Raw genomic sequence first — 26,573 nt, forward strand, 5'->3', positions numbered from 1 at the left:
CACAACTCTCGGAAGTTTCTTGCGGTCTCAGGCAGAGCAGTTGCCATACCAAACCATGATGCATCCGGATAGGATGCTTTCTATGGTGCATCGATAAAAATTGGTGAGGGTCAAAGGGGACATGGCAAATTTCTTCAGCCTCCTGAGGGTGCTGATGAGCTTTCTTGTCTGTGGTGTCAACGTGGTTGGACCAGGACAAGCTGTTGGTGATGCCCACTCCTAGGAACTTGAAACTCTGAACCATCTCGACCTCAGCAACATTGATGTAAACAGCAGCATGTGCACTGCCCTCGTTCCTGAAGTCAATGACCAGCTTTTTTGTTTTGCTGACATTGAGGGAAAGGTTGTTGTCATGACACCATGTTAGCAGGCTCTCTATCTCTTTCTTGTACTCTGACTCATCATTATTTGAGATATTTGAAAATCACATAGACAGGTTGCGGAATAGCGACAGGATTTTATTCAGTTAATATGCTGTACATACACCATACATTCCAACCATACGGTTTGCGATATTATTTTGTTGACAATTACAGAATGACTAATTGTGTTTTCTTTTGATTAAACTAGATAATATCAATTTCCTGCACAATTTTGTGTTATTAAGAGAAAGATAGGGATCTATGAAAATTGCAATAAAACAGGTCAAGCATCAATGAGGTCAATTCTCTTTGTCTTTTCTGGTTTCATGTTTATTAAGAATGTTAGAGAGCATAGCCTTTTCTTTTGCAGCTCAAGTTGAATCATATCAGCTTACTGATCCCAAATGTTATCACCATTTGGATTACATTCAGTGGGCTAATATTCCTCTCCTTCTTCTGCCTCCCCTTCCCCTTCCATAGTCTCAGTGCCAACCTCTTCGTAGTCTTTCTCCAAGGCTGCCATGTCTTCCCGGGCCTCAGAGAACTCCCCCTCCTCCATCCCCTCCCCAACATACCAATGCACAAAGGCGCGCTTGGCGTACATCAGGTCAAACTTGTGGTCAAGACGTGCCCAAGCTTCAGCAATGGCAGTGGTGTTGCTCAGCATACACACCGCACGCTGCACTTTGGCCAGGTCCCCACCAGGCACCACAGTGGGAGGCTGGTAGTTGATGCCAACCTTGAAGCCAGTTGGACACCAGTCAACAAACTGGATGGTGCGTTTGGTCTTGATGGTGGCGATGGCAGCATTGACATCTTTTGGCACCACATCGCCCCGGTAAAGCAGGCAGCAAGCCATGTATTTGCCATGGCGAGGGTCACACTTCACCATCTGGTTCGCTGGCTCAAAGCAGGCATTGGTGATCTCAGCCACAGAGAGTTGTTCATGGTAAGCCTTCTCAGCTGAGATCACAGGGGCATAGGTAGCCAGAGGGAAGTGGATACGTGGGTACGGGACTAAATTGGTCTGGAACTCCGTCAGATCAACATTCAAGGCACCATCAAAGCGAAGGGAGGCTGTGATGGAGGACACAATCTGACCAATTAGTCGATTCAAATTGGTGTATGTTGGACGCTCAATGTCCAGGTTTCTGCGACAGATATCATAGATGGCTTCATTGTCTACCATGAAGGCGCAGTCTGAATGCTCAAGGGTTGTGTGGGTGGTCAGGATGGAGTTGTAGGGTTCGACCACTGCAGTGGAGATCTGAGGAGCTGGGTAGATGGAGAATTCCAGCTTGGATTTTTTGCCATAATCCACAGAGAGACGTTCCATCAGCAGAGAGGTGAAACCTGAGCCGGTGCCTCCACCAAAGCTGTGGAAGATGAGGAAGCCCTGGAGCCCTGTGCACTGATCAGCCTGTGAATGAAACACATAGGTTTAACCACGTTCTAGGAAATAAAAGCAAAGGACATGAGAGGAGGCGTTCCTCAATAACACAAAGAATCTCTTCAGCAAAAGGTGTGAATTAAAGCCACTGGCCTTCTTAAAATCATCTTAGTGAGACAGGCTAAAAGAAATGGGACTCCCAGATACTTCAGAGTTAGTGATGATGAATCAAGGTTGATACAAAATTGACAGGATTAGATTATATTCACTCAGGGAACAAAGGTTCAAAATCATTGGCCAAAGATGTAGAGGGGACTTTTGGGGTCTGAATGCTCTAACTGTAAAGCAGATAACATAAATAATTTCAAGGTGTTGAACAAATACTGGAGGATGAGGCTCAATGGGATAAATAGTCTTCTCCCGTATGTTTCTATGATTCCACGCTGGCAGTTTTATTCCAATTACATGGTGACGGAGGATCAGGTGTGAAGGTCAGGCCCAAGCTACTTAAAAAAAACATAGAAAAATAAGAGTATTTGGCACTTTGAGCTTGCTCCACCTTTCAATCCATTCATGGCCGATCCTCCATCTCAATATCATATTCCTACTCTCTTCCCATACTCCTTGATGCTTTCAATGTCTAAAAACTGTCCTCTCTCCTTCTTAAAAATATTCAGCAAATTAGCGTCTGTCACTTTCAGTGGAAGAGAATTCCACATTCACTCCGCACCTCGGTCCTAATTCTCTTTCCCTGTAACATGAAATTATGACCCCCTCATTCTAAACATCTCAGCCAGGGGAAATGTCATCCCCTAAGCCAGTCTGTCTAGCGCCATCTGAATTTTGTAACTTTCAATGTGATTCCCTCATTCTTCTAAACTCTAGTGAATACCAACATATACGACTTAACTTGTCCTCATATGACAGCCTGTCACCCCAGAAATCTGTCTGGTGAACTTTTGCTGAACTACTTCTATGGCAAGTACATCTTTTCTTGAGTTTGCAGACCAAAACTGCACACAATGCACCAATATAGCTTCACCAAGGCTCTGTTTCATTGTAGCTAGATAGCCTTGCTCCTGTACTCAAAGCCTCTGGCTACGCCTGAATTGGAGTGTATTAGCTATAAGGACAAACATTGATGGTTTTCTCTGGAGTGTTGAAGGGTAAGGATCGACATAATAGAAGTATATAAAAGTATGAGAGGCATAGATTGGGTAGAGTCTTTTTGCTGTGATGGAAATGTCATATACTGGAGGGCATCATGGTTGGTACAGACATGTTGGGCTGAAGGGCCTGTTCCTGTGCTGTACTTTTCTAAGTTTTATGAAGGTCAACGTACCATTTGCCTTCTTAACTTCTTGCTGCACCTGCATTATTGCCTTCAGTGACTGGTGTGCAAGGACCCCCAAGTCTCTAAAACCAATTAAATATTATGTCGTCTTTCTGTTTTTCAACATGAAGTGGATAATTTCACCTTTATCCACATTATGCTGCATTTGTCCAAGTCACCTCGAAGCCACTCTGCCTCCTCCTCACAACGCACAATCCTACCCACTTCTGTGTCATTGGCAAACTTAGAAATATTGTAACAACAAGCAATCTGCTGGAGGAACAGCGGGTCGAGCAGCGTCCGTGAGGGGGGAAGGAATTGTGGACATTTCAGGTCGAGACCCTGGATCAGGGTCAGACCAGCGTCTAGAGCATCTGCTCCGGATTCCTGCATCTGCAGTCTCTTGCGTCTCCTTCCCGGAATGAAAGGGCTTACGTATGATGAGCGTTTGTCAGCTCTTGGACTGTACTCATTGGAGTACAGAAGAATGAGAGGGGACCTCATAGAGACATTTAAAATGTTGAAAGGACTGGACAGAGTAGATGTGGCTAGGCTGTTTCCCTTGGTGGGTAAGTCCAGGACCAGAGGGCACAATTTTAGAATTAGAGGGTACAGGTTTAAAACAGAGATGAGGAGAAATTTCTTTAGCCAGAAGGTGGTGAATTTGTGGAATTCCTTGCCACGTACAGCAGTGGAGGCCAGATCATTGGAGGCGTTTAAGGAAGAGATAGATAGATATCTAAATAGTCGGGGTATCAAGGGATATGGGGATAAGGCCGGAAATTGGGGTTAGAATAGTGTTTTATTTGCGCCCCCCCCACCCCCCCAATTTCTCATTTCTTTTTCTTTTTTCCCTTTTCTTTGGAGCAGACTCGACGGGGCGAATGGCCTACTTCTGCTCCCTTGTCTTGTGATCTTAGAAATATTGTATTCTGTTCCCTCATCTAAATCATTGATATATATTATGAATAGCTAAGGCCAAATGCTGATCCCTGCAGTACCCCACTAGTTACTACCTGCCACTCCAAAGAAGAACGTTTTAATCCTCCATTTTGTTTCCTGCTCCCAACCAATGTCAGGAGGAGGGTCTTTTTCCTTTGTGGAACAGGCTTCCACTTTATTTGGACATCATGCTTGGACATTCCAAAGTTATGAGAAGTGCTACATTTATGCAATTCTTTAAGCAGTTTATGACATGTGAACCCATTCTCGTTGGGTCCATTCTCACCAGTTTACGAAGTCTGTCCAGAACCAGATCAATCAGTTCCTTGCCAATGGTGTAGTGCCCACGAGCATAATTGTTGGCAGCATCTTCCTTGCCAGTGATTAGCTGCTCAGGATGAAACAGCTGGCGATAGGTGCCAGTGCGAACCTCATCTGCAATGCATAATTGCAAGGTTTATTTACTTAAGGAAGGTTTACATAATGACTCATAGGTTTGTACTTGCATGTAGATTCTTTATATACTTCAAAATGATAAAGGCCAGGGTCCATTAGAAAGGAAACTACCACAGCTATTTACATCTGGAGCTCAGGAACAGTCAAATTAGTAATGAATCTCAAATTAAGTGCGTTATTAACTTTGCAGTACTTCATCTAGAGTCTCTGGCAATCATGTTTGAATTCATTATTCAAAAAAGGTAGTAGGGATAGTCCAGGGAATTACAGACCAGTGAGCCTTATATCTGTGGTGGGCAAGCCGTTGGAAAGGATTCTTAGAGGTAGGATCTATGAGCATTTAGAGAATCATGGACTGATTAGGGACAGCCAGCATGGCTTGTGAAGGGAAGATCATGTCTCACAAGCCTGATAGGATTCTTTGAGGAGGTGACCAGGAAGATTGATGAGTGTAGTGTAGTACATGTGGTCTACATGGATTTTAGTAAGGCGTTTGACAAGGTTCCACATGGTAGGCTTCTTCAGAAGGTCAGAGGGCGTGGGATCCAGGGACGCTTGGGTGGGTGGATTCAGAATTGGCTTGCCTGTAGAAAGCAGAGGGTTGTGGTGGAGGGGGTGCATTCAGATTGTAGGGCTGTGACTAGTGGTGTCCCACAAGGGTCGGTTCTGGGACCTCTACCTTTTGTGATATTTATTAATGACTTGGATGAGGGGGTAGAAGGGTGGGTTAGCAAGTTTGCAGACGACACAAAGGTCAGAGGTGTTGTGGATAGTGTGGAGGTCTGTAGGAGATTACAGAGGGATATTGATAGGATGCAGAGCAGGGCTGACAAGTGGCAGATGGAGTTCTATCCGGAGAAGTGTGAGGTGGTACACTTTGGAAGGACAAACTCCAAGGTTAATGGCAGGATTCTGGGTAGTGTGGAGGAGCAGAGGGATCTTGGGGTTCATATCCACAGATCACTTAAAGTTGCCTTGCACATGGATAAGGTAGCTTTCATAAGTCGGGGGATCGAGTTTAAGAGCTGCGAGGTAATGATGCAGCTTTACAAAACTCTGGTTAGACCACACTTAGAGTACTGTGTCCAGTTCTGGTCGCCTCATTATAGGAAGGAGTGGAAGCATTGGAAAGGGTGCAGAGGAGATTTACCAGGATGCTGCCTGGTTTGGAGAGTATGGATTATGAGGAGAGACTAAGGGAGCTAGGGCTTTACTCTTTGGAGAGAAGGAGGATGAGGGGAGACATGATAGACGTATACAAAATATTAAGAGGAATAGATAGAGTAGACAGCCAGCGCCTCTTTCCCACAGCACCAGTGCTCAATACAAGAGGGCATGGCTTTAAAGTAATGGGTGGGAGGTTCAAGGGAGATATCAGAGGGAGGTTTTTCACCCCGAGTGTTTGGTGCATGGAATGCGCTGTCTGGGGTAGTGATGGAGGCAGGTACTCTGGTCAAGTTCAAGAGATTGTTAGATAAGCATATGGAAGAATTTAAAATAGGGGGATATGTGGGAGGAAGGGGTTAAATAGTTTTAAGCGAGGTTTAAAGGTTGGCACAGTGGGCCAAAGGGCCTGTATTGTGCTGTATGGTTCTTTGGTTCTATGGTTTTATGGTTCATTGTACCACCTTTCTAACTGAGGTGGTACAATGATTAAAGAGTTTAATGAGTTAAATAGAACTATTTCTGATGATAGTTGGGGGGAAGTTGGGCAAATAATTTAAGGGTCCAGTGAGGTCATTCAGCACTGATATAAGGAATAATTGCTTCACACAAGAGGCAGAAGAAACTGGAAGTCCTCAGCTCTCACCAGTCTTTATCCTTGCTACTCCTACCCAGACAAAAAGCTGTGGAGAATAGAGGTTTATTAAAAATGTATAAATGAATAGAATTTTGTTGCTAAGGATTACATGACTATTGATGAATTTAACATACAAATCAGCAATGATCTATCCAAAGAGCTGAGCAGGCTAGTGAGCTTAATGGTTGGCTTTCTCTTCTGGTATTTCCATGAGTAACACAATTGAAAATATAATTGAAGAGAATTATGCCCCCATTTTTACACATCCCCCCCCCCCAACAGTCCATTCTTTCATTGACCTTACCGATTACAGTTGGTTCTAGATCAACAAAGACAGCTCGTGGGACATGCTTCCCTGCTCCAGTCTCACTGAAGAAGGTGTTGAAGGAGTCATCTCCACCTCCAATGGTCTTGTCACTGGGCATCTGTCCATCAGGCTGGATACCATGTTCCAAGCAGTACAGCTCCCAGCAGGCATTGCCCATCTGGACACCAGCCTGGCCAACATGGATGGAGATACACTCACGCTGTGGGACAAAAATGAACAATTGTTAATACTCAGAAATTTTAACACTTCAACAAGCCATTCAACCCAGTAGATCCAAGCTGGCTTCCTCCCACTTCATTGTACCCTTTCAGCATATCTTCCTCATATATTTATCCTGGAATGGAATGCAACATTCATGGTTTATGAATCCAAGACTTTGGTGGATAGGCATAAGACCTCAACCACTCCAACATGGAGTGAGTTCCACCTTTCAATGACTCTCTCCATTAAGATGGTTCTCCTGAACATTAAAGTGTCACAGTTATAGAGAAAGTGCAGTGCAAGTTGACAAATGAAGTGCAATGGCCATGATGAGGTAGATTGGAAATCTACCTCGTCATCTTTTAGTGTATGAGAGGTCTGTTTAAGAGCCTGATAACAACGGGATAGAAGCTGTCCTTGACACTGGTGGTTTATGCTCTCAGGCTTTTGTATATTCCATCTGATGGGAAATGGGAGAAGAGAGAATGACCAGGGTGGGGGAGGTCCTAGGTTATGTTAGCTGATTTCCCGAGGCAGTGGGAAGTGTAGACTGAGTCAATGGAGAGGATTTTCGTTTGCGTGATGGACTGAGCTGCGTGCACAACTCCCTGCAATTTCTTGTGGTCTTGGGCACATTTTGGGAAAATTTGTCAAAAGGTACATGATTGTGACAGGTTTAGATAAGGTAAACAAAGAAAATCTGTTTTCATTGGGTGATGCTACAAGGACTAGGTGACACAGGTTAAAGTTTTTGAGCAGCATGTACAAAGGAGATGAGGAAAAGAGATTTTTTTAACATAGTGACTGGTAATGAGGCCAATGGAAGCAGAGGCAGTGATTTCAAAATGGAATTGGACAGGTAACTTTAAAACAAGGCGATGTGATTACAGGAGTAATGATGCCTTGATGAAGCTGCATCGGGAGTACTATCTACAGTTTTGGTTTCCTTACTGAAAAAAATGGATATGTTTACCATGAAGGAATGCAATGAAAGTTCACTACAAGGAGAAAATTAGTTGGCTAGAGCTTTATATTTTAGTTTGGAAGAATGAGTGGTGATCCCCTTGAACTTAGGAAATTCTTACAGGTCTGGACAGGTTAGATGATGGGAGAGTGTTTCCTTTGACTGAACCAGGAGTCACGGTCTCAGAATAAAGGGGTGGACCATTTAGGACTGAGATTTGGAGAAATTTCTTCACATGGAGAATGGTGAATCCTCAGAGTTGGCTGTGGTCCCAGTCCAAAACAGAGATTGATGGGCTTCTGGAAATTAAGAAAATCAAGGGATATGTGATGGTGCAGGAAATTGGATCAGAGGTAGAAGGTCAGCTGTTATCCTGATGAATGACAAAACAAACTCAAATGCCTACTCCTGTTCCTATTTCTTATGTTTTCTTATGTATTCACTGTACCTTGGTACATGTGACAATAATAAAGCAATTACCAATTCTTATGTTGTGGGAAGTAAATTTGCAGGGCCACAGAGATAGAGTCGGGTATTGGGACTGACTGGATACAGAGAGGTGGCAGGGACTAGAGAGGCCAAGTGGCCTCCTTCTATGCCATAATGACTCCAAGAGAAGAGAAAGAGAAAGGAGAGACTGATCCCAGCATCTGGAATTGATTTAAACTTAGATTCCTGTCCACAACATCAAACATTTTTTTTGCATGGCTGCACAACTTGAATTTCTTGGGCCAAGACTCCAAAGGAAATCCTGAAAATTCCAAGATATCCAAATGGGTGGAGTTATTTGCTGCCACACAAATTCTAATTGCTCCCGAGATCCCAAGATTTTAAATTACTGTTCAAAGTTTCTGACCTCCACTTCAATGCCTTTTTTTTAACCTTCTCCTTTCAAACAAAGCCACATTCCCTGTGCAGCATGCATTTTTCAAGCTGCCAGTTTTAACATGTGTCAAAATATCTTTTACTCAAGTGGTGATTTAGTCAACTTATCATAGAACACATGTGGGTTATGAACATGCACATTAGGAGAGGAGTAGGCCACTCGGCCCCTCAGGTCTGCTCCACTGTTTTATAAATTGAGGTCGATTTGATTGCAACCTCAACTCTGCATTCCCATCTACCCTTTGGTAACTTTTCATTTCATTGTTTATCAAGGATTAAAAATAATTAAAGACTACTTCCACTGTCCTTTGAAGAGGAGAATTCCAAAGATTCATGGCCCTGAGAAAGAAAAGAAAAATCACCTCATCTCAGTGTTGAATGGGTGACCCCTTATTTTTATAGTGACCCCTATTTCTAGATTGTCTCATAAGAGGAAACACCCTCTTCACACTCACTCTGTCAAGACCCCTCAGGATCTCTTATGTTTTAATCGTGTTGCCTCTCAGTCTTTTAAATTCAAGTGGATACATGTAGAAGACAATGGGAAGGGAGGTCTGGTGAATAAAGGGTTACTCTCTCTCTCTCTGCTGGTAAACAGCTTGAGCCACCTGCTCGTGTAGTTGCTAAGGAGTTGCTGAGCTTCAAGGCCACAAGGAAACAGGGTTGTTAGGGACTAACTGTGAAAGATGTGTTAACCTGTCTGGCTGAACACAGCAGCCTCAGCTTGACCAATGGTAGCGTGAGCTGGTCAAGCATACCCAAATATGGGTATGCCTGTGCAGTAGGTGGACACCCACTGGAGAACAATGTATTTAAGTTTGTTAGCACCCTGTATTCCTGGAGTCAGGCAATGTGCAGGGAAGAGCAGCACTAACTGTTTGCTCCTCCATGTGCCCCCAACTCCCACTAGTGTTAAACAATAAAGAACTTTTTGTACATTCCTTGGTTCTGCTGTTGTTTGCTTCATTACAGTGAGGGTCGACTTTCACATACAGGCCTAGCTTATCCAACCTTTTCTCACAAAGCAACCCAATCGTCCTAGGTAGAGAGACTGCAGATGCTGGAATCTGAAGCAACAAACAATCTGCTGGAGGAACCCAGCGGGTTGAGCAGCGTCTGTAGAGGGAAAGGAATTGTTGACGTTTCGGGTCAAAGCCTTGCCTGATGTTTTCCTTTCCTCCCACAGATGCTGTTCAACCTGCTGAGTTCCTCCAGCAGATTGTTTGTAATTCCAGGCAGGGGTCTGGTAAATGCTGAACTGCTTCCAACATTTAACATTCTTAAGTAAGGGCCTAATCTGTGCACTTAACTCCACATGTGGTCACTCCAATGCCCTATATAACTGAAACATAACAATTCCACTCCCTACTTCTGAGTGTTTGTTCTCCAGCCCACTACAGACATGAAGACTTGGAAAGGGGGAAGCAGTTATTTATCCCAGAGGGAAGCAGCATGTTCGTCATTCATTTAGATCATAGCTGACTTAACACCTTATAGCGGTCCTTTTCCCATATCCCTGGGTTAAGACAAACCTATCAAGCTCAGATTTAAAATTGGCCATGGAACAATTGCAGTTTGCAGAAGAGAGTTCCAAGCTTTGACCACCCTGGGTGCGTACAAGTGTTTCCTAATTTTCTGACCATATCCCTTAGTTCTAAAGAAGGCGTATGGCATGCTTGCCTTCATTAGTCGGCGCAGAAGTCAGGAAGTCATGTTGCAGCTGCATAAAACTTTGGTTAGGCCACACTTGGAGTATTGTGTGCAGTTCTGGTCACCCCATTACAGGAAGGATGTGGAGGCTTTGGAAAGGGTGTAGAAGAGGCTTACCAGGATGCTGCCTGGATTAGAGGGTATGAGCTATAAGGAGAGACTGAACAGACTTGGTTTGTTTTCACTGGACTGTTGGAGGCTGAGGGGCGATCCGATATAAGTTTATAAATTTATGAGAGGCATAGATAGGCTAGACAGTCTTTCTCCCACGGCAGAAATGTCAAGTACTAGAGGATGTTTAAGGTGAGAGGGGAATAGGATTTGTGCGGGGCAAGTTTTTTACACAAAGTGTGGTGGGTGCCTGGAATGGGCTGCCGGGGTGGTGGTGGAAGCAGATATGATAATGGCATTTAAGAGGCTATTAGATAGACACATGAATATGCAGGGAATGGAGAGATATGGATCATGTACAGGCAGAAGAGATTTCATTTAGTTTGGCATCTTGTTCAGTGCAGACATCGTAGGCCTGTTCCTGTGCTGTATGTTTTAAATTCTATCTTCTATATTCTATGTCCTAGAGTTACCAAATATCAGATGTGTAGTTATTCTCCATCTATCCCATCAATTCCCCTAATACCTTGAACATTTTAATCAAATCATTCCTTAATGTTCTAAATTCCAGAGATTGCAACCCATATTTGTGTAATTTCTTCTTGTAATTCAACCTTTGGGGTCAAGGTAACGTTTTGGTATATCTGTGCTACCAGACCAAATATATACTCGAATATGGGGAAAGAGAAGAGCCACTAACTATGGACATGTCAAAGAAAGGGAGTTCTAATAAAGAGGGAGGAGAGTGACACCTAATAGAGGTCTATAAAATAGTGAACGCTTAATATCTTTGATATCTTTTACATAATGAAGATGTTTCCACAAATGCAAAGAAGTATGAAAGTAAAGAAATCTTGTTACAACTGTACTTGGTATTGATGAGACCATAACAGGAATACTGCTTGTAATTTTAGCCTCCTTATTTAAGGAGGACTATGCTTGGGTTGGGCGGTTCAGAAAAGCTTCACTAGATTGATTCCTGGGATTAAGGAGTTGTTTTTTGAGTCTAATCTCACTGTTGATTGTAGTTAAGAAATGTGACCTTACTGATGAGATGAAAGGTGAGGACCAAGGAAACTCTCACTATCTCTGGAGACCCAAGAGACTGCAGATGCTGGAATCTGGAGCAACAGACAACCTGCTGGAGGATCTTGGGTCCTGATGAAGGGTTTCAACCTGGAACGTCGACAATTCCTTTCCTCCCACAGATGCTGCTCGACCCGCTGTTCCTCCAGCAGATTGTTTGTTGCTCTCTCTATCTCCACTCTGGTTAGGGGTGGGGTTTGGGAGAGCAAACGTTTGGGAAATGGAGGAAGTGCAGGTGAGGGCTCCATCAGATGTGGGAAACCACGTCTACTGATAAAGGAGGACATTTCATAAGTCCTGGAATGGAAAGCCTCATCTTGAGAACAGGTGTGGCGGAGGTGGAGAAACTGAGAAAAAGGGATGGTGTCCTTACAGGAGACAGGATGGGACGAGGTGTAGTCGAGGTTCTGAGGGGTGTTGACAGGGCAGATGGTGAGAGGATGTTTCCCCTTTTAGTGCAACACAGAACTAGGTATAGTTTCAGGTTAAGGGGATATGGAGATGAGGGGGAATTTCACCTCTTAGTGGGTCATGCATCTTTGGAACTCTCTACCTCAGAGAGCTGTGGATGTGGGGTCATTGAATACATTCAAGGCTGAGACAGACAGACACTTGGGCTATAGTGGAGTCAAGGGTAATGGAGGGCAGGCAGGAAAATGGACAAAGCCAAGATCAGATCAGTGATTATTTTATTAAGCGGTGGAGCAGGCTTATTGCCTTCTCCTACTTCCTTTTCTTGTGTTTGTATTACGGAGCGTCGAAAAATAACTCCAATAAGAAATTCAAGGAAAAATTTCTTTACCCGAGATTGGTGAGACTGTGGAACTTGCTATCATTGAGAGTATTTGAGGTGATGATCACAGGTGGAACACAAGGGAATGGGAGCAGTGGCAGGTCATCAGGTCTCTCAAGCCTGTCCAGCCACTTATTATGATCACGGCTGATCTATGCTGGCCTCAACTTCTCTTCTGTGCTGTTTCTCCATATCCCTCTATTCTACGATCTATCAAATACTTATCCACCTCTACTTTAAATACATCTAATGATCCAACTTCCATGAGCTGCCGGGCCAGAGAACTCCACGGATTCACCACCCTCTGCGAGAAGAAATTTCCATGTAGTTCAGTTTTTGGTATTGGTATTGGTTTATTATTGTCACTTGTACCGAGGTACAGTGGAAAGCTTATCTTACAAACCAATCATACAGGTCAATTCATCACACAGTACAGTTACATTGAGTCAGTACAGAGTGCATTGATGTAGTACAGGTAAAAACAATAACAGTACAGAGTAAAGTGTCACAGCTACAGAGAAAGTGCAGTGCAATAAGGTGCGAGGTCACAGCAAGGTAGATCGTGAGGTCATAGTCCATCTCATTGTATAAGGGAACCGTTCAATAGACTTATCACAGTGGGGTAGAAGCTGTCCTTAAGTCTGGTGGTACGTGCCTTCAGGCTCCTGTATCTTCTACCTGATGGAGCCTGAAGGCTCCATTTTAAATGACTCGCCCCTCATCCTGTAGTTATGTCCCCTTGTTCAGATTCTCCCAATGGTGCAAACATCTATCCTGTCAAACCCCCTTAGGATCTTATATGTTTGAATAAGGTCACCCCTCAAATCTTCTAAACTCCAAGGAATACTAATAGGAACACTCATTATAGGAAGGATGTGGAAGCGTTGGAAAGGGTGCAGAAGAGATTTACCAGGATGCTGCCTGGTTTGGAGAGTGTGCATTATGAGGAGAGACTAAGGGAGCTAGGGCTTTACTCTTTGGAGAGAAGGAGGATGAGAGGAGACATGATAGAGATGTACAAAATATTGAGAGGAATAGATACAGTGGACAGCCAGCACCTCTTTCCCAGAGCACCAGTGCTCAATACAAGAGGGCATGGCTTTAAAGTAATGGGTGGGAAGTTCAAAGGAGATATCAGAGGAAGGTTTTTTACCCAGAGAGTGGTTGGTGCATGGAATGCGCTGCCTGGGGCGGTGGTGGAGGCAGGTACTTTGGTCAAATTCAAGAGATTACTAGATAAGCATATGGAGGAATTTAAAATGGAGGGATATGTGGGAGAAAAGGGTTAGATAGTCTTAGGCGAGGTTTAAAGGTCGGCACAACATTGTGGCCCAAAGGGCCTGTATTGTGCTGTACTGTTCTATGTTCTATGAATACAAGCCCAGACTATTTAGTCTCTCTTAGTGGCATATAAGAGGAAACTGGATAAACATGGGGAAGAACAGAAGGATTTAGTTATGAGCTAAGATAAAGAGAGATGGAAAGAAAGTCATCTGGAGCATAACTAATACCTACCATTTGATAATGGGCTATTTCCATGATATAAGTAGTATGTAATTCTGTACCAACTGAGGATGCATGAAAGGCTATCAACTCATTGGAAAAAAAAGCGGAAGAAACTTGGTGGCAAACTATTGAGCAGAACTGTGGAGAAATAACCCCCAATGGGAGGATAGCAAGTGGCTCCGATTACAAGTGTATTAACTGTGGGATCCAGCAGATGAAACTTTCTCATGAAGTCACAGTCATTCTTTACAACTGTTAATTATGTGTGCTGGGAAAAACAAATCATTTGAGATGTGCTGTCGCACTACAATGCCCTACAGAGGATTTGGCAATACCAACAGAAGCAAACTCCTTTGCAGAATACTGAAAGCAGACCACTTGGAAATGTTGGATTGGAGGTATAACAAATGAGCAGCAGCTCACTGAACTCTAACTCTCCCTGCTCCTTCAGATTCTCTGCCCCCTTTCGAGTCAAGAGGCAAAGTGTCCAACCGTGGCATGGCTGACTTAATGGTAACATAGCAACAGTTCCAGGCAGACAATGTTGGCATCTATCCCAACATTTTCTTGGTGCATTTCCAATAACCCTGGACTCTGCACATTGACAAGCTCTCTCTCTGGTCTTTTGAAACCCATTGCTGATATTTCGTTCCAGTACCTTTGTCTGCAATGTGATCTGTGCACTTCATCTGCAAAGAATCTCAAATGTGAATGTACGTTCCATCCACATGTTAAGCTAGACACAGCGAAGAAACAAACTGGACAGAGAACCCTCAGACACAAATACCCCAGGTGCAGAGACTCATACTTCCCAGGCTTAGCAAGTCAGAGATTCCCTGAGATGCACCAGCAGACCCCAGCTAAGAAGAACAATAAGCAATTACAGGTAACAAGACTGCCCAGGCAACAAAGATCCACGGTCAACAAGAGTCTCCATGCAATGAGCAACCAGAGGCAAAAAGACTGTCCAAGCAACAAGACCCCAAGCAACGAACATCTACAGACATAAGGACTCCTAGACTATACTAGAAGAGACTTTTAGCATCGAGACTGCATGGGCAGTAACATTCCGATAGAGACACCAGACTGAACACAAGTATCAGAGAGCAAGATTTTTAAGGAGTGAAAAGCACCAGATGGAACTGGTCTTGAAGAGCTTGGACTCTCCCGCTGAAAATCCCCAGCTAGAGTCATAGAGCACAACAGCACAGAAACAGGCCATTCGGCCCATCTAATCCACGCCAGCCTGGCTTTCTGCCTAGTCCCATCTATCTGCACCCGGACCATAGCCCTCCATACCTCTCTCATTCATGTACCCATCCAAACTTCTCTTAAGTGTTACAATTGAACCGGCATGCACCTCTTCCTCTACCAGCCCTCTTCCTCACACCTACTGATCTTCCATCACACAACATATTGAGAGATATGCTGTGGCACAGAACTTGCCAGACTAGCCTGACACTTTTAATTATGCATGTAACATTGAGCTCATTGCGTAGTTACTCCACAACTACCCCACTGTGATAAGACTATTGAACGGTTCCCTTATACGATGAGATGGACTCTGACCTCACGATCTACCTTGTTGTGAACTTGCACCTTATTGCACTGCACTTTCTCTGTAGCTGTGACACTTTACTCTGTACTGTTATTGTTTTTACCCGTACTACATCAATGCACTCTGTACTAACTCAATGTAACTGCACTGTGTAATGAATTGACCTGTACGATCGGTATGCAAGACAAGTTTTTCACTGTACCTCGGTACAAGTGACAATAATAAATCAATATCAATACCAATAGTTGCAAACGTTTTATTTTCACTACTTGAATTAAACATTCTCATTTTTATATGACCTAACCTTCCATATAATCTCCTCCAGCCCTACAACCCCCTGAGATCTTGATCTTATTCCTTCTAAGTCTGGCCTCATCAACATCAGCCACCCTGCCATTGGCTACTTAGGCCCCAAGCTCTGGAATTCCATCATCTCTCTCTCTCTCTCTCTCTCTCTCTCTCTCTCTCTCTCTCTTAATTTTTATAACACTGCTTAAAAATCTAATCTTTCTAGCCAAGATCTTGATAACCTACCCTTTTGCGGTTCAGTGTAAAATTTTTGCCTGATTACACTTCTGTGAAAAACTTCTTTTACATTAAAGGCTCTGTTTAAATGCAAGCTGTTGGGCAGTACTTATAGATAAAGCCAGAACACTCACCATGGTTATAGATCTCCGACAGTGCGACCTTCAGGAATCGACCAAGAAGTTCTTCAGCAGACTGAAGGCTATCTCCTTCCCTGGATTTATAGAAGTGATGCCACAAAGGGTTGCGAGGGGAAGCTCAGAGGTTTGTTGGTAGCAACCAACGGACAGATACGATTGCTTTTCACAATCAGCACTCTCCAGGAGACCAGTGTTCAAGTTACCAACTCGGTCACCAACACAACGCACTTCCACAGACTCCCAGGCTGCCAAGGGGCTGACCTCTTCGTGACGAGAAGTTAATTAAACACAGTAGTTGCAAACTCACCGAAGCTGGCCCAGCAGGGTGGCTCCATTATGTTAGTGCCCCACCTACCCTCCAAGCAGTCAGTTTACTTGCAGCTTGAATTTCATGCCTAAGCACACCACTCGTGCTGGCTCTCTTAACCCTTTGTGTGAAGTGACCTTGCAGGAACAGGCTGGTGTAGTGCAAAAGGGAAGTAACAACTTGCACATAACGACAGGCAATCACAATATAGAGTCTTGGACCAGGAGTGCATCAACTGTACTGGGGAACAGAGGGGCTGGGGTTAATCAGGAGGGAGATGTGATAATGGTGGTGAGTTGAGGAGGTGAAGTAAATAATGCCTTCAGTTAAAACATGAATTTAGTGATTCTACAACCTTAGGTAGTCCTAAAGTGCTTTAAATCTAAAGAAGAAATTCTCTATAATCACTGTATTAGTGTAGAAAATTGAGACAGTTATTGCAAACACAGCATGATCCCAAAAACAGCAATCAGGCAACAACTGGATAAACAAACAGACTGCTGGAAGAACTCAGCGGGTCGAGCAGCATCTGTGGGGGGGGGGGGGGCGGTGGGGTGGGAAGGAATTTTCAACATTCCGGGTTGAAATCCTGTATCAGGACAACTGGATAAACCATTGTACGCTTGCCACGCAATGACATGCAAGCCAGTATCCTAAATCAACATATCCATTACTGCCACTACTGCAGTGGAAGTGCTCAGCCATAGTAGCATCTCAGTAGCATCTCTGGAGAAAAATAAAACAGAACCTGCAAGAAGCGAGAGATTTAATGTATTTTTTCCTAAGCAAGCATAGAACCAGGGAGAATGGTGGGTCAGGTGGGATGTGTGCACGGGAGAAATACACAAAGGGGAGATGAAAAAAAAACAAAAATACTGGAAACACTCAACTTTTGAGCTTAGGAGACTGAGGAGTGACCTTATAGAGGTGTATAAAATGATGAGGGTGAATGCATGCAGTCTTTTTCCCAGGGTTGGGGAATCAAATATAAGGGGGCATAGATTTAGAGTAAGAGGGGAAGGATTGAGAGGAGGCAATTTTTCACACAGAGGGTGGTGTGTATATGGAACAAGCTGACAAAGGAAGTGGTTGAGGCAGGTACAATAACAGTATGTAAAAGACACTGAACAGGCACATGGATAGACACAAAAGATTCTGCAGATGCTGGAATTCTGGAGCAACATACACAACATGCTGGAGGAACTCAGCGGGTCAGCCAGCATCTATGGAGGGAAATGAACAGTTGATGTTTCGGGCTGAGACCCTTCATCAGAACTGGAAAGAAAGAGGGCAGAAGCCAGAATAAAAGGGTGGGGGGAGGGGGAGGAACGCGAGCTGATGAAGGCTCTCGGCTGATTGCATACTGTTTATACAGATCAATTCATTACACAGTGCATTGAGGTAGTACAAGGGAAAACAATAACAGAATGCAGAGTAAAGTGTTACAGTTCCAGAGAAAGTGCAGAGCAAGTAGACAGGTACAAGGCCATAACGAGGTAGATTGTGAGGTCAAGAGTCCATTTTATCGTACTAGGGGACCATTCAATAGTATTATCACAGTGGTATGGAAGCTATTCCTGAGCCTGGTGGTATGTGCTTTCAGGCTTTTGTATCTTCTGCCTGATGGGAGAGGGGGAGAAGAGAGAATGCCTGGGGTGTGTGGGGTCTTTGATTATGCTGGATCCTTCACCAAGGTAGCGAGTAGTGTTGGGAGGGGAGGTTTCCATGATGTGCACAACACTCTGCAGTTTCTTACAGTCATGGGCAAAGCAGTTGCCATACCAAGCTGTGATGCATCAGGATAGGATGCTTTCTGTAAAAATTGATGAGGGACAAAGGGGACATACCAAATTTCTTTAGCCTCCTGAGGAAGAGGCGCTGGTGCACTTTCTTGGCTGTGGTGAATAGGTGGTTGGACCAGGACAGACTATTGGTGATGTTCACTCCTGGGAACATGAAACTTTCAATCCTCTTGACCTCAGCAATGTTGATGTTAATGGGAACGTGTGCACAAATCAGAATATCACTCCTGTTTTTTGACTGAATGTTACTCTTCTTCAAACACCTTGAACTGCACCATGGATAGCACTTGCTATAAGCAGATACGTTAATTGTTAAAAAGAAGCCCAGCCATAAGTTCCCATCTCTTCTTCCTCGGCACCTGAGAACCTGTCCTGCACTCAGCAACAAAATCTGGAAACACATTGTGAAAGTTGGTTTCATAGGAGCAAATAAATGCACAACCAAACAGCAAATACACAATTGGCCATTGTAATTAAGTAATTGGCAGATTGAAGTTTAGGCTCCCTTCAACTGACAAAGTATATGTCCAGGAGACTTATAAATAATTAGAGCCATAGTATGGATACAGGCCCTTCAGTCCACCAAATCCACACCAGCTATCAAGTATCCAATTACACTAATCCTACGCTAATCCCATTTTATACTCCCCATACACTAGAGGCAATTTACAGTGGCAGATTAACCTACCAACCCACACGTCTTTGAGATGTAGGAGGAACCCAGGTCTCTGGGGCTGTGAGGCAACAGCTCTTTTGGCTGAGCCACTGTGCCACGTAAAGCAAAGGGAGAAACCATTGAAGGAAAAGCATGGAAGCAAACTATTTGACCCAGTCTTGTTCATGCTGGCTCTCTGGAAGAACTGTACAATTAATTCTACTTCTCTCATCTTCCCCCTTCCTTTGGTATTTATTTCACTCCGTTTTGAGCACCACCCTTTCAGACAGCACATCCCAGATCATAACAACTCACTATGTAAAAAGTTGTTTTCTCTAGAGCCTTTCTGTTGAAAATGGCTTTAAATGTGTGTCCTCAGATTGCTGACCCTCGGGAGAGGGTCTCTATCAAAGGCAATTGTGATTCAGAATGCTCTGTTAAATCTCCCCTCAGGTTTCCCAGGCCTATGGGGAAAATTCCCAGAAGGAAGTGCAGGAAATTGGCCACCAAGAGCAGAAAGCTTCAATTTCTGCAGCAGCGTTCACAATTTCAGGACATCCCAATGCAATTTATAGCCAATGAAGTACCACTTTTGAAATGTAGTTCTAGTCTAATGTACAAAGGCAGCAGCCAATGTGTGTACAAAAAGGTCCCAGGGACACCAAAGTAAAAATGACCTAATAATTTATTTTAGCAATGCCAGTTGAGGAATATCTTTTGACTAGGACATCGAGGTTAACTCCTCAAAATAGTGCTGTGTATTATTTTATGTCCTCCTGGGATAACAGACAGGACCCATTTTAACTTCTCGTGCCAGATGACACCTTTGTATTGCACTAGCGTGTCAACCTGGATTTTTGCAATTAGGCAGATAATTATAAAATTTAGATCCAATGTCAGTATCTGAATGGAGGCCTAGAAATTTATATGTGCCTCTTTAATGGTATTAAAACTTCATTACACATTCCTCTAATACTCTTTAAAAAAAAAGAGCCCTTAAATGGTTGTAGTATTTGGTTTTGCTGTGCCCTTAAAGATACCCGTGCACTGTGCTTCCAGCTACTGCACAGTGCTGGTTAATTGTTGATAGTAGCACCAATGATTTCTGAGGGCAGGCAGCATGCTCCTAGGTTTAGTGATATAAGATATATAAGGTATAAGATATTTATTTATTAGTCACATGTACATGGAAACACACAGTGAAATATGTCTTTTTGTGTTACTGAGAATGTGCTGGGGGCAGCCCGCAAGTGTCACCACTCTTCCGACGCCAACATAGCCTGCCCACACAACTTCCTAACCCGTACGTCTTTGGAGTGTGTGAGGAAACTGGAGCACCCGGAGGAAACCTACGCAGACACGGGGAGAACATACAAACTCCTTACAGGCAGCAGCGGGAATTGAACCCAGGTCGCTGGTGCTGTAATAGTGTTACGCTAACCGCTATGCTGGAGAGGCTAGTGGATTATGTCAACTGCAGGAGGGATGTCCTCCATTCAAGGGGACCAGGCAGATCCTCCAACGCCATAGGCAGGTGCTTCTGGCAGGAAGAGGATAAGAAAGTCAGCAAATACAAGCCAGTGCACTACAGGGCGGTGAGTCTGACATCAGTGGTGGGTAAGTTGGAGGGGATTCTGAGGGATAGGAAAACCAACATCCGATAAGTAGGAGGCATTTAAAAGCAAAATAATAAGACTTCAGAGCCCGTAAGGGTAAGAAGCAAAGATGATAGGATTAGAGAACTTTGGTTAACAAAGGATAAGATAAGATATCCTTATTAGTCACATGTACATGGAAACACACAGTGAAATGCATCTTTTGCGTAGAGTGTTCTGGGGGAAGCCCGCAAATGTCGCCATGCTTCCGGCACCAACATAGCATGCCCACAACTCCCTTACCTATATGCCTTTGGAATGTGGGAGAAAACCAGAGCACCCGGAGGAAACCCACACAGACACAGGGAGAACATACAAACAGACAGACAGCGGCCGGAATTGTACCTGGGTTGCTGGCGCTGTAATAGCATTATGTTAACTGCTGCACTACTGTGCCTGCCCCAGGAACATAGAACATATGTTCAATTTCAGCTGCTGTGAGGAGTTTGTACGTTCTCCCAGTGTCTGTGTGGGTTTCCTCCGGGTGCTCCGGTTTCCTCCCACATTCCAAAGACGTATGGGATAGGAAGTTGTGGGCATCCTATGTTGGCGCCGGAAGCATGGCGACACTTGCGGGCTGCCTCCAGAACACTCTACGCAAAAGATGTATTTAACTCTGTGTTTCAATGTACATGTATCTAATAAAGATATCTTATTTCTTTTCTTTTATCACAACAGTAACTAGACTAAAATGAGCACACAGTGCATGTGAAGGGTGCTACATAAATGAGTATTTTTAAAAATCAGGTAAGTGTAAAGGTGGTGATTATGGTTGTGAGTTCCTCCCTGCTCACTTGTTGCCAGGGAAGTCTGAGTTTGTTTACAGTAGGTGTAGAAACTATAGAACGCTCAGTACCAGCACTCTGTTCTAAGTGCGCAGTCGGATCAACATGAGGAATGCAGCATTGATACAGGGTATTGTGTAGAAATCACATTCCCTCACCTCCCCAGCCCTCCTCCATTCACCTCCACACCATATCCCAACCATCAGCTTCACCCTCCCTTTTGCTTCTCTGTGCTTTCCAATACCTTGGATTTAGCTGTGTTTCTTGTGCCTATGCTGGAGTGTAACATTATTCCTTTGTCGGTTGAAGAGAGCCTAAACTCCAATCAGACAATTACTTAATTACAATGGCCAATTGTGTATTTGCTGTTTGGTTGTGCATTCATTTGCTTCTATGAGACCAGCTTTCACAATGTGTTTTCAAGATTATGTTACTGGGTGCCGGACAGGATCTAAGGTGCTGAGAAAGGGAGGAAGAAGAGACGGGAGCTTGTGGCTGGGCTTCTTTTTAACAATTAATGTTTCTGCTTATGGCAAGCGCAGTCAATGGTTCAGTTGAAGAACAAATGGGCGTTTGAAGAAGAGCGACATTCAGTCAACAAACAGGAGGGATATTCTGATCTGTGCACACTTTCCTGTTTACATCAATGCTGCTGAGGTTGAGAGGTTTGAAAGCTTCAAGTTCCAAGGAGTGAACATCACCAACAGCTTATCCTGGTCCAACCACCTAGAAGCCATGGCCAAGGAAGTTCACCAGCACCTCTACTTCCTCAGGAGGCTAAAGAAATTTGGCATGTCCCCTTTGACCCTCACCAATTTTTACCAATGTACCATAGAAAGCATCCTATCCGGATGCATCACGGCTTGGTACGGCAACTGCTCTGCCCATGACCGCAAGAAACTGCAGAGAGTTGTCTCAGCTCAGCACATCACGGAAACCAGCCTCCCCTCCATTGTTTCCGTCTACACTTGCCTTTGTAAAGCAGCCAACATAATCAAAGACCCCACTCACCCCGGACATTCTCTCTTCTCCCCCCTCCCATCGGGCAGAAGGTACAAAAACCTGAAAGTATGTACCACCAGGCTCAAGGACAGCTTCTATCCCTCTGTTATAAGGCTATTGAACGGTTCCCTAGTACGATAAGATGGATTCTTGACCTCAGAATCTACCTCGTTATGACCTTGCACCTTATTGTCTGCCTGCACTGCACTTTCTCTGTAACTGTGACACTTTTGTCTGCATTCTGTTACTGCTTTTCCCTTGTACTACCTCAATTCACTGATGTGATGAAATGATCTGTATGGATGGCATGCTAAACAAAGTTTTTCACTGTACCCTGGTACATATGACAATAATAAACCAATTTACCAATTTATACAGCACAGAAAACAGGCCCTTTGGCCCAATTTATCCATGCTGACTAAGTGGCATAACTAAGCAAGTCCCATTTGCCTGTGTTTGGCCCATATCCCTCTAAACCTTTCCTATCCATGTACCTCTCCAAATGACTTTTAAATGTCGTGTTTAGAGTATTGCATTCAATTCTGGTGGCCCCATTATAGGAAGGATCTGGAGGCTTTGGAGAGGGTGCAGAAGAGGCTTTGGAGAGGGTTCACCAGGATGTTGCCTGGGTTAGAGGATGTGTTATAAGGAGAGGCTGGACAAACTAAGGGTGTTTTCTCTGGAGCGGCGGAGGCTGAGAGGAGACCTGATAGAAGTTTATAAAATTATGAGAGGCATAGATAGAGTAGACAGCCGGTATCCTTTTCCCAGGGTCAAAATGTCTAATATAAGAGAAGGGAGGGGGGGGAGTTCTAACGAGATATGTGGGGCAAGTTTGTTTTTTTACACAGAGAGTGGTGGGTGGCCTGGAATGTACTGCCAAGAGTGGTTCTGGAGGCAGATACAATAAGTGGTGTTTAAGAGGCTCTTAGATAGGCACATGAGTATGCAGAGAATGGAGGGATATGGACCATGTTCTGGCAGAAGGGATTCGTTTAATTAGGTGTCATTAGATTAATTAGTTGAGCATAACATTGTGGGCTGAAGAGCCTGATCCTGCGCTGTACAATTCTATGTTCTATAAATGTACCCTCCTCTACCACTTCCTCTGGCAGCTCTTTCCATACACTCACCACCCTCTGTGTGAAAAAGTTGCCCCTCAAGTCTCTTTCAAAGCTATCCCCTCATTTTAAACCTATGCCATATAGTTTTGTACTCACCTACTCTGGGGAAAAGACTGTGTCTATTCACCTTATCTGTGACCCTCATAATTTTATAAACCTCTATAAGGTCACCCCTCAGCCTCCTACGCTCCAGGAAAAGAAAATCCTAGCCTATCCAGCCTCTCCTTATAACTCGAACCCTCTAGACCAGGAAACATCCTGGTATATCTTTTCTGCACCCAGTTTAATGACACCCTTCCTATAGCAGGGTGACCAGAACATGTGCTTGGAAGTGGAAGATGTGGGTGAGGTCCTTAATGAGTACTTTGCATCTGTACTTACCAAGGAATAGGGTGTGGAGGATAGGGAGATCAGTGTGGAGCGTGCTAATATGCTAGGGCACTTCGAGATAAAGAGGTAGTGTTGGATCTCTTAAACATCATTGAGGTGGATATGTCCCCAGGGCCTGATGGGATATACCCCAGGTTGTTGACAGAGGCAAGAGATGAGATTGCTGGGGCCATGACCAAGATCTTCATGTCCTCTCTAGCCATAGGCGAGGTCCAGGAGGACTGGCGAGTAGCTAATGTTGTCCCATTATTCAAGAAGGGAAACAGGAATAATCCTGGAAACTATGGACCGCTGAGTCTCATGGCAATGGTAGGGAAGTTACTGGAGAGGATTCTTAGGGATAGGATTTATGAGCATCTGAAAAATCATGGCCTAATTAGGGACAGTCAGCATAGCTTTGTGCGGGACAAGTTGTGTCTTTCTAACTTGATTGAGTTTTTTGAGGAGGTGACAAGGGTGATTGATGAAGGTAGAACTGTGGATGTTGTCTACATGTATTTTAGTAAGGCATTTGATAAGGTCCCTTATAGGAGGCTCACTCAGAAGATTAAAATGCATGGGATCCACGGTGAGTTGGCCGTTTAGATTCAGAATTGGCTTGCCCATAGAAGCCAGAGGGTAGTGGTCGATGGGACTTATTCCAGCTGGAGGTCTGTGACTAGTGGTGTTCCTCAGGGATCCATACTGGGACCTCTGCTGTTTGTGATGTATATAAATGACCTGGATGAAAATGTACATGGGTGGGTTAGTAAGTTTGCAGATGATATGAAGATTGGTGGTGTTGTGGATATTGTAGAAGAATGCCAAAGGATACAGCGGGGCATAGATCACTTGCAGATATGGCAGAGAAATGGCAGATGGAGTTCAACCCGGCCAAATGTGAAGTGTTGCACCTTGGGAGGTCAAATGTAAAGGGACAGTACACTGTTGATGGCAAGACCCTGAACAGTGTTGATGAGCAGAGGGGTCTTGGGGTCCAAGTTCATAGCTCCCTGAAGTTGGCTACACAGGTTGATAGGGTGGTAAAGAAGGCATATGGCATGCTTGCCTTCATTAGTCGAGGCATTGAATTCAAGAGTCAGGAAGTTATGCTGCAACTTTATAAAACTCTGGTTAGGCTGCGTCTGGAGTGTTGCATTCAGTTCTGGTCTCCCCATTACAGGAAGGGTGTGGAGGCTTTGGAGAGGGTGCAGATGAGGTTCACCAGGATGCTGCCTGGATTAGAGGGCATGTGCTATAAGGAAAGGTTGGACAAACTTGGGTTGTTTTCTCTGGAGCGGCGGAGGCCAAGGGGAGATCTGATTGATATTTATAAGATTATGAGAGGAACAGATAGAGTAGACAGCCAGTATCTTTTCCCGAGGGTTGAAGTGTCTAATACCGGAGTATTAAGGTGAGAGGGGGCAAGTTCAAAGCAGATGTACAGGACAAGTTTTTTACACAGAATGGTGGGTGCCTGGAATGCGCTGCCTAGGGTGGTGGTGGAGGCAAATATGATAGGGGCCATTCAATAGGCTCTTAGATAGGCACATGAATGTGCAAGAAATGTAAAGATATGAATATTTAGGCAGAAGGGATTAGTTTAGTTGGGCATTTGATCACTAATTTAATTAGATTGGCACAACATTGTGGGCTGAAGGGCCTGTTCCATGCTGTACTGTTCTATGTTCTAACTGCAATATTCCAAGTGTGGTCTCACCAACGTCTTGTACAGCTGTAAAATGACATCCCAACTCCTGTATTCAATACCCTGACCGATGAAGGCAAGTCTGCCAAACGCCTTCTTCAACCAAAATGTAACAAGGGGCAGTAAGGTCAGCATTGACTCACTCACCGTGGCATAGGCCTTATACTCAACATGCTTTAACACCCTGCCCCCTCTATACCATATCACTTTTTGACAATGAAGGTGAGCCTCTGGAAAATGTGGACCATTTTCTATAACTCAGGACCACTGATTGATAGTGACAGTCACATTCTCCTTCAGTGCACCAGCGCAGGCTTTGGTTGACTGAGAAGACGGATGTTTGAAGATCAATACCTCAAAACTCAGAGTCTAGCAGGCAGCAGTGATCCCCGCACTTGTGTATGCATCTGAGACTTACACGACCTACAAGCAGTCACCTTAAGGCTCTGCAAAGATACCAGAAACTCCTTCTTGGGTGGGGACATCTAAAACATGGAAATTTAGGCTCAGGAAAAGGAGTAAACTATTTAGCTCCTCAAACCTATGCCACCATTTACTGAGATCACAGTTGATCTGTGATCTACTGCCTTTGCTCCAGATTGCATTTCACATCTTTAGTTCACAAAGGAGCATAACTAGATCTTTGAATTTGAAGGCAGAATACAGGATTAATGGCAAGATTCTTAGCAGTGTGGAGGAACAGAGGGATCTTGGGGTCCAAGTCCATAGATCCGTCAAGGTTGCTGCGCAAGTTGATAGGGTTGTTAAGAAGGCATATGGCGTGTTGGCCTTCATTAGTCGGGAGGTTGAGTTCAAGAGCCGTGAGGTAACGTTGCAGCTCTATAGAACACTGGTTAGACCAAACTTAGAATATTGTGTTCAGTTTTGGTCACCTCACTATAGGAAGGATATGGAAGCTTTAGAAAGGGCGCAGAGGAGATTTACCAGGATGCTACCTGGATTGGAGAGCATGTCTTGTGAGGATAGGTTGAGTGAGTTAGGGCTTTTCTCTTTGGAGCGAAGGAGGATGAGAGGTGACCTGACAGAGGTGTACAAGATGATAAGAGGCATAGAT

At 44.2% G+C, this 26,573-nt stretch overlaps 2 protein-coding genes across 2 annotated transcripts in view; both read right to left on the reverse strand.

The window, feature by feature from the left end:
• Window positions 1-16,224, reverse strand: part of LOC127569602 (tubulin alpha-1D chain-like) — a 30,037-nt gene extending 13,813 nt beyond the window's left edge. The window contains exon 1 of the mRNA XM_052014399.1: window positions 16,086-16,224. Within this exon, the coding sequence (XP_051870359.1) occupies window positions 16,086-16,088 (3 nt within the window). The 5' untranslated portion in view covers window positions 16,089-16,224. The remainder of the gene's footprint in view (window positions 1-16,085) is intronic.
• Window positions 438-16,231, reverse strand: LOC127569623 (tubulin alpha-1D chain-like). Its single transcript, XM_052014425.1, has 4 exons — window positions 16,086-16,231; window positions 6,589-6,811; window positions 4,314-4,462; window positions 438-1,782 (listed from the first exon to the last, which is right to left on the reverse strand). Exons 1-4 carry the CDS (start codon window positions 16,086-16,088, stop codon window positions 799-801), a joined length of 1,359 nt encoding a protein of 452 aa, XP_051870385.1. The 5' UTR covers window positions 16,089-16,231; the 3' UTR covers window positions 438-798.
• Between the last annotated feature and the right edge of the window lie 10,342 nt (window positions 16,232-26,573).

Source organism: Pristis pectinata, chromosome 1 (genome assembly GCF_009764475.1).
Source record: "Pristis pectinata isolate sPriPec2 chromosome 1, sPriPec2.1.pri, whole genome shotgun sequence".
Lineage (NCBI taxonomy): Eukaryota > Metazoa > Chordata > Chondrichthyes > Rhinopristiformes > Pristidae > Pristis > Pristis pectinata.

What these genes read in the sequence shown, in the direction of transcription:
- LOC127569623 (XM_052014425.1), bottom strand. An exon ending in TCTAGAACCAACTGTAATCG is followed by an intron (nt 4,463 to 6,588) that starts GTAAGGTCAATG and finishes TATGCATTGCAG; the next exon opens with ATGAGGTTCGCACTGGCACC. An exon ending in TGGACAGACTTCGTAAACTG is followed by an intron (nt 1,783 to 4,313) that starts GTGAGAATGGAC and finishes TTTCATTCACAG; the next exon opens with GCTGATCAGTGCACAGGGCT.